Source organism: Thermobia domestica, chromosome 7 (genome assembly GCF_964235325.1).
Source record: "Thermobia domestica chromosome 7, izTheDome1.hap1.1, whole genome shotgun sequence".
NCBI lineage: Eukaryota > Metazoa > Arthropoda > Insecta > Zygentoma > Lepismatidae > Thermobia > Thermobia domestica.
The window spans coordinates 270,636,172-270,645,102 of record NC_137460.1 but is presented as its reverse complement, the minus strand read 5'-3'; the positions used below and the strand labels follow the sequence as shown (position 1 = coordinate 270,645,102).

Genomic DNA, 8,931 nt, shown 5'->3' with positions numbered 1-8,931 from the left:
AAGTCGCGGCACAAGCCACAATCAAAAGTAGCACTTGAAGCAATAATAGCACGTATATTAAATAAAATTAGTATACGGGAGTTCGACAGTCAATCAAACCGCAATGGCATGCAGAAATACAGGATTATCTATTCCCGCTAAAACGATAAAGATGGATGGATACCTTCTTAAACAAGAGAATAGCGGTATGTGATATTGAGCTACACTAGCGACAAAATATCTCACTTGATAGAAATCTGAACTAAAACAGTATACATCCGGGTTCCATTTCACTTTCCTCCGGCTGCTACAAACAAACAAACAACTGCCGAGTGAACGATCGTGGCTAAGGAAATAAGAAACTGCAGAAGAAGATGATTTTAAATATAAAATTGCTTTTGTGAACGTTCTTGTAAATGATTTCATTAACACTGGCAACATATAATATACGGGAAGTATAAGAACAGTGTTAAATTATTAATATATTTCAATTCACAATGGCTGGTGAGGCGTCTGTTAAGTTGGAATTCTTGTGCAAAGAAGAAATTGCTTTTGACTTACCTCAGGAAGATCCACTCGAAGGGAAAGGGTGGACATACGAACAAATGACTGACAAGAAAGAGTTAATATTATCCACAACCGAAGGAGAGGAAACAATGGACAAGGATACAGCTATGTGTCCTCTGGATGTGAAACTAAACATTGATAGGGTGAAATCAGAATTAGCAGTAGAAGATGATCCTGAATTTGAAAGGAATATAGAAACGCCTAGAAAAATAGTGGTTCAGGAGACTTGCCCGTCGTACTCTAATGACTCCCAACAATTAACAACAAAAAATTTAAATTCATTTCGCCCAGAAAGGTAATGTTCAATTTTTCAGATACTAATTGGCTTAGATTGATAATACGGTTACATGCGTTCGGAAAGTTTGTTGGCTAAATGGAATACTTCACGAGAGATATTTAGGTATGGGAGATATCTCGAACGTAAGTTAGTGACCTACAATTTGGAGATTGCATGACACCGATAGACAAGCTGTATATCAAATAAAAATAAGATCGATACGACTCATACAAATCTTATGTAGTTCAGATGTTGATAAACTAATTATTTCTTTATTATTGATTACAGATTCTCACTAATTGTTGCATATATTTAAAATATAGGTGCTCGACAATATTGTTTTATTTATATAGAGACTTATGTAAAATAAGACATCGTGAGAATGGTATTTATCATAAAATTTTCCACATTTAAACGTGGAATGTATTATATTGGAACAAAATCTATGGACGTTTGTGTTTTTAGTTAGAATTTAACTCAAATCTGTATAGCCTCATTTTTCCGGAGGGCTTCGAAAGACATTAGTAAAATACAAGATAAAGAATATTTTAACCATCAATGGATGTTCATTAATTGTAGAGGTCCAGACATCAAACCATTTCATAGCTGCACTCATATCTTCCAAGGAAGTCGACTTTTTACATTCCCAGGAATCATTTCTAGAGTATGGACCTAAATTACTCAATATATATTTACTTTAGGGGCTTAGTGAACGTACATGATAAGTGAATTGTTATAAAAACAACCCTAACCAGCATGTGCTAGATGTCCGGTAAAGATAAGATTGCTATGCTGATTACGGCATTACGCAGAATGTTGGTAAACGAGGATAGCGCAAAATTCTGTATTTAGGATAAACTTACATTCTTACGTGTTGAATGTGTTCTTGTACGTATCTAAGTATTTTATAGGTAACATTCTGAAATGCTTTCTTTGCTTGTATATTTGTGTTCCAAATTAACAGAATATATTAGGGACGTAATTTCTTAATTATATGAATTCCTTCCTTCCCAAACGTTTTTCTAGTTTTGTGTCATGATTTGCCACATTGAATTTTGATATTTCATTTCGCTTAGAGTGGTAACTAGCTACCTTAACACGGGGTTACTTTGCACATCGGGCATTACTCCCACAAAATATGAAAAGAGATTCAGTCATCTGTTAGCAAAACCATGAACTGTAAACAGATTGGTAGTTCATATTTTTCTCACTGGGTGTCTGTGTACAGTCATATGGTACATTGTTACTCTGGCGTCACATATTCTGTCTGCTTGTATGTGTGGAATGCGGTGAGCGGGTAATTGAATTTTTCCTTCATGGCGACGATCGTGGCAACTATTCTACAACCAACCTAACTGAATAAATAACTTAGTTCTTTTCATTTTTAGTAGTTAAGTTCAACAAGTTTAGATTTGTGCTTTTTACAACTTAGAAATTTATAAGAACATCCCTAGGTGGAGACTACAAAGAAAGTTTCAATTCGTTCTATTTAAAGCGCTTTCCAATTCTTTTTTTTTTTTTTTTTTGTTTTCCGCTGCTCTGAGCCTATTGTAGATTATGTATTTGATATCCAGCTATTCCTAGTAGAAGAGGCAAGTAGCTCGCGAGTATTTTTTTTTTTTAATGAAGAAGGAAGTATTAATGTCCGTACTGACAAACAATGCAAGAAATTTTGATCCTAGCATTAAACTTGTTTCAAACTTAGCAATCAGAACGGCTCCTACTCTGCGGATGATATAATTTGAGATCGTTTCATTTCTTTTAGGCGAGTGAAATGAATTGAAATCTTATTTGAGAATATAAAGGAACGTAAGAATATCTCAGGTACAAAGCATGAAAAATTTACAAACCATTCTATTTTTAACATTTTTCAAACTTTAACAGCTATTGCCAGTTATTTTGCTTCTAACTGTAGTGAATGTAATTTGAGATCACGTCTTTCTTATTAGGTGAGTTAAATAAATTTTTTTACTCTGCTTTTCGATTTTAGATAGAAGTGAGAATGGCCATAGATTCAAGTCCCGCAGGATTTTGTGTTTTTTATTTAAGAACAATTTTGGAATAGAAGATTAAGAATATATTTATCAATACAAAATAACTATGCAAAGTATCTCGTTTCACAAAATAGAATCTTAATGTGTTTTTAAAATGTGCCCGACGCCGGTTTCTTCTTTTTGGGTTCCCTTTAAAGGTGGGTGGTCATTATGACTACAAATCGATTTCTAAGTAACGTTAGTTTCAACTTTGGTTATGGGGCAGCAGCATTTTATCTGATAATGTTCTCGTTGTACTGTTGAAAAGGGTATCTTATAAACGACTTTTCGTTCTTCTACATAGAAATGTAGAACTTCTATATAGATCATCATTATTATTTAAATTCATTTCAGACCTATGTTAAATCAAATTTCATTGTGGATTAATGAGGTGTACTCATAAAATGCCAGCGAAGCGTTATTTATTTATTTATAAATCAGCCGTGTACAGTACAGATTAAGAATATCATAAATACGATATTTTTAAGTACATCCCGCCTTTTGAAGAAAATTTCTTAGTATGATAGAAAACTGTATCATTTAAGCTGCATTTCATTCTTGAATGTAGGTTTCCATTAGTAAAGAACGATGGTGGTTGAGTCCAAGTTTTTATGAGACAAAGATTTGAACTAAACTGCTTTAAGAAAAAATATTTTCAACTTTTATTAAATTTCTTACACGGGGCAATATATTCTATGATCCAATCGAATGTGCAGGAACGTGAGAGTACAACGAACCAAGACAGACGAAAAGGTTATGGAGCTAATAGTTTATACTTTACTTGTGTATCGTTTTTTTATTAATTATTGTATTAATTTGTATTAATTCCCAGTTTTTTTAAAACAAAGAAGTTGTTACTGCTACTATCCTCTCCACAAGTCCAATTGAGAAAAATGTGCTGTAACTGATAAATAGCAACTAGAGTTCTCAACTTTAACTAACGTGTCATTCATATATCTTAATTATATCCTTCTCGTGTTTCAGTTATCGGGTTTTCTTAACAAATAGGCAAAACCTAAAAGAAAGTTTCACTTTCTGAGTAAAACTTCACAATTTTCCTTGATTTTGTAGTTTAAGTACCATTTTCCCTGGTTTGTCCCTTACTTTTTCGTAAAATTTCGTAAAGGAGAAGTTTCCAATATTTCCCTGATTTCTAGATTTGTAATGTAGCAAAAAAGTTTTCGAACTGCCACAAAATATGGTTAGAAATTCAACCTGAAGACTTTTAAGAGGTCTATGGAAACTCAGCCACGGGAAGCGTACAAAAAAATCTGTTACAAGCATGGAGAAGCATTGACAAAACTCAGATCAGATATCCTCCTGGTTGCTGTTTTTTATTAGGACTATTCTATTATATTAGGATTTTTCTATTATATGCTGTGAAAATGTATAATTATGAAAAAATCCAGGTTTGTTGATAACTTCCAGGTTTTTCCAAGTTTCCCAGGTCAATAAACACCCTGTGTTAAATACTCGCTCGTACAGATGAACCACTCGTCCCAGGTGAGTGGTGGACTAGAGTATTAAAGTAGGATAGGACTCACCGAAAGTAGATCTATAAATAAATAGCAAAATCTTTTAGGTTCACTCGAGCAGACGGTTCTACCAAGTAGCATATTTATCGGTAAAATACGATGTGAAACATTTTTCGTGAAGCAATAAGAGTGTGAATATAAGTATTTACTGCACATCATATTGAAATGAATTTTGAGTGATAGTGAAAGTATTGTATGTATAAGAATGCTTTCCACTATCCTCGTTTATGCGTGTGCTCCCTACGGACGCGGCCCTTGTCGCCGGTCAGGTCTTCCTGCTGCTCTCCTGATCTGACTCAGTTAGATAGCATTCGTGCTTTTTAGTGGCCACCTATCATAAGTTGATTCTTATTTCATGCACTGTACGCAGTTTTTATGCCATACGTCCACACTATTTATACTGAGCCTTCAATCTGCAACTAGTAACGGAGTATCTCATTTAGTGCATGATCGGCTAAAAGAAATACTAAGCTCTAACCTAACCTGAAAATGTAAAAGTGCCAAAACTTAGTAGAACCGTCTGCTAGAGTAATCCCATGATTTTTGTGTGTGTAGTAACTTTCTTGTGTTTATAAATATAATTTTTTTGTGTGCGTGGGGGGGGGGTACCGCCGTGACTTCATCTCGGATGTCTGCAGAGACCAGAATTTTTAGCGAATTTGTAATGTGAGACCCGACCCAAGTCCGAAATAGGTTTTAGCATTTAGGCCTGTGCTCGTGTGATAATCAAATGAGTCCGAAATAAGCCCGAATTACAAAAACTTAATAATTAACGTAAAATTGTATTTTTATTTACAGCAATTGGAGGTTCAATTATGCAGTTGTGCTCTGAAAGTTCTCCAGAAAGAATAGTGCAATAAATATCGTTTGAGAGCATATTTACAAAGTTAGGCCAGAAAAATATTGTTTTATATTTAATAATTTACTACTCAGGCCCGATGTGATTTATGCTTTGTAAGCCCGAATCCGGCCCGCGGGCTTAGTCTGAGCTCGTACAGACCTCTACTTCGTCCATCATTGTATATATTAACCAGGGGCGGATCCAGGACCGACTTCTTGGGGGGGGCGGTGGGTTGTCATACTGCTACTTTTAAGGGCTCCAAACTTTGGGATGAGTTTATTTATATATATAAAATAAGAAAGTTTCCTCTTGGGGGGGGGGCGATTGCCACCTGGATCTGCCCCTGATATTAACAAGGAGGGGTTCTAGTTATTATTACTTTTACTTCAATGTTACTTAATTATGCACCAAGGCAGACGGTGATGACAGAAATGTCACTGTGTCTCCAATAAAATAAAATAGTACCACTTTACACTTCTCCTACAATATATACAGTATACTGATATTAATTTATTTTGCAATTCAGAATTTAAGTAAAATATGATATAATTAAGAATATGCTACTCGAATCTATTGGCATAATAGATTTTGTCTGTTTTTTCCCCTCTAACTTCTGCGCTGATAACGGGTAATTAATTAAAGTAACTGATTGTAAACTTAATTTTTTTAGCACTCTTACGTCGGGAATCGAACTCGGGACCACGTGCACCAATGGCACGCGCAAGCAATTTGAACACCGGCGAAGGCTTGATCCACATGCAGAAACTGCCCTACGACGAGAAAAGGACAAGACTAGTGATGGGTAAATTCCCGGGAAGATATTTTTCGGGAATATTCCCAAAAATGGGAATTTTCCGGTAATTTATGAACAATCACAATTAAAAAATGCATTCTATTACTTTTTTTTATCATTTCAAAGTTAAATTAGTTTTTATATCACAGTATATGATTACAGTTGTCCCCCAGAGGATTCTTTATAATGTATATTTTGAACGATATTATGTTATTTTTATTAATATATTATTATATTTAGAGGGTACACATAAATGGATATTTATTTACAACATGTTCTAGGAAAGAAAATATGTTTCAAAAATGGTATAGTAAGTCCACATACTTTTATACCGCTAAAAAGTTTAAATTTTCATGTAAGTAGATTTTCTAAACTTGACTCAACTACTGATATAAAGATAAAACATTTTTACATGTTATAAAAAAATTAGGTTGGGTAACTACCAGAAGACACATGCCCACCATTTTGTCAAGATTTGGGCATAAAAGTGTATGTTCACAATATTTAAATTCTTATCTTAAAATAAAGTAATTAGTCATATTGTTCTTATAATTTGGAAGATAAAGTAAAGAAATGAAAATAAATTTCTTTTCTGGATTTTATAGGCCAAGGAAAAAAACCGGGAATATTCCCGTTTAGAAAAATTCTTTCCCACCGAGAATATTTCCACTGCCCAAGAATCTCTGCTGGTCAGTAAGTGCTACAGAAATTTTTACTTAGGGGGGTGTTCAAAATAAAAGTTGGGGTGCTCTCAGAATAGTGATATACATTTTTAAACAAACTCAAAGAAAACAAGTATATTTTCTTACGCAACTATTGCAATACTATTATTATTATTATTATTATTATTATATTATGTTAGCTCCTCGTAGTGGTAGGTTCAGTGAAGTAAGTTCACACATTTGAGCTTTTATTATTATTATTAAACTAAGTAATACAGTGAAACCTCTCAAAACGGACATCGGTGAAACCGATTATTTGTCCGTAAATGAAGAGATGTCCCTAAAAAGGAGGGTTCTCTCTCATAACACCACACCACACATATACATGGCATGGAAGAATAAGAAAGTTTGTCCTCTTATGAAGGTGTCCATTATTGAGGCATGGCCGTTAAGAGAAGTTTCACTGTATTAGGAATTAACCTCCACTATTTTATCCAGTAATTACATTTGAATAGATTACATACGAATTATTGTAATTATTTTGCAAAATTCGGCTATTATTCAATTCATTCACCTGCAGCAAGTTTTAGTGGGTGATTTTTTTTCAAAATATTAATTTGGAAAAAATTCCCTCGTCCCATGCTGAAATCACATTCGTTTAGCAATTAATACTGTACATAGTTACAATTTCATTACTTTAATATTCTAACCCTGTTATTAACGTTAATTGTAGCAATATTATTTGATCTCTTAATCTCCGCTTCTGGCTACGTTATTGGCTCTGAATATCTTTCATAAGAAAATTATTCATTGATTTAGTTCTTTCCAGAAATCCAGTTTTTCAATTTAAAACTATTTTGTATCTGTCTGTTTTGTCTTTTTTAATGTACCCTAATTTTAATAATCCCAGGGCTCATAGTTGTCTGGTCTCTTAACGTTGAAAAGTGATCAAAAATGGCCAAAAGCACACGAAAAAGTGACCAAAATCTCATCATGCTCCTTTTTTCCTTTGTCAATTTCTTCATCAGCTCTCCCGTTGTTTGTTGTTTTGTTTCTTCTGTACTTTTGTTTCTTTCTTTTTGAACTTCCTCCTTTCTTAGGTTTTCTAAGTATGCTTTGTAGTTACGCTAAGCAGAAGTAAAAAGCTTCTGATTAAGTGGAACAAGTTCTGGCGTATTTCCGAATTTTTTCATCATAGACATTATGTTTAACTTAGCATTAAGAGTTCTCAAAAACGTGAAATATTCAAATTCATCACCTACTCTTAAGAAGAACATACAAAAAGCATAATACAAAACGAATATGATGAACCACACAAACACACACACACAACGTTGAACGGAGCATACTAAAAGATTATTATGATAGAAGAAAAAATAGACACAGAGGGTTCTCAACACCTTGAGAGCTTAAGCATCCACCAACCGTCCACTGTGCTTTAGAAAGAATAAAAGGTGAAGTGAGAATAAAACTGACTGTTTCACATATGGCAGCAAGTACTGAAGCTTTCAGAATGAGTAACGAGTAACAAGTTCCTGCCTTTTTCCAGTTCCTTTTATACTTTTCTTAGAAAACTGCCAATCCAAAACATAAATCACACGAAAAAGTCACTTTACCTCCAAAAAAAGTAACTTTTAGTTACAAATTTGAAAAAAAAGTAACTTCTACTGACCAATTTGAAAACAAGTAAACTTTAGTTTCAAAAGTGACTCGCTATGAGCCTGTTCCATTCAATGAATTTACATGAATAAAAATATACTTTACAAAAAATTAAGCTAGCGCCAAATGTATTCCCGCACAACACTAGACTCAGTCTAAAAATATGTATAATTCTTACTTCGACCGATCTCTTCATTTCTGAAGAACGTTTTGACTACATCCTTCTAACGTTCGTCCGCTGATACACCATTTGCAGAGCAGGCTCGAAACCAGCCACAGAGCTTAGGCGGTCCATGAATATATTAGGATTGACAAAGTCATTAAAAATTCTTTTACAAATATCCACATATTGCATTTTGTATTGAAGTCTGGAGGGGACATGAAAAATTTGGGGTGGGCCAGTCCCTCCCTAGCCTCCCCTCTGGTTGCGAGCCTGTAGCAGAGTAGCACTTACCAACTGAATCTGGTATAGACTTATTACTATATTGTCACATTATTCTTTATTGAGGAGGAAGTAGGTTGTTGACCGCTGAAGACGTTGCCAATTTCAGTCATATGCATCTGTCCATCAATCTCTTTTCTCGG

General features: G+C 34.2%; 1 protein-coding gene across 4 annotated transcripts in view; it reads left to right on the top strand.

The window, feature by feature from the left end:
• The first annotated feature begins 272 nt into the window (after window positions 1-272).
• The window catches only part of LOC145690917 (uncharacterized), a 36,738-nt gene continuing 28,079 nt past the window's right edge, over window positions 273-8,931 (top strand). For 2 of the 4 annotated variants that reach the window (XM_081766353.1, XM_081766356.1), the window contains exon 1: window positions 273-841. In XM_081766353.1, the coding sequence (XP_081622479.1) occupies window positions 477-841 (365 nt within the window). In that variant the 5' untranslated portion in view covers window positions 273-476. Of the gene's footprint in view, window positions 842-6,630; window positions 6,715-8,931 lie in introns of all 4 variants that reach the window. The other 2 variants (XR_014132301.1, XM_081766355.1) reach the window with 2 other exon arrangements.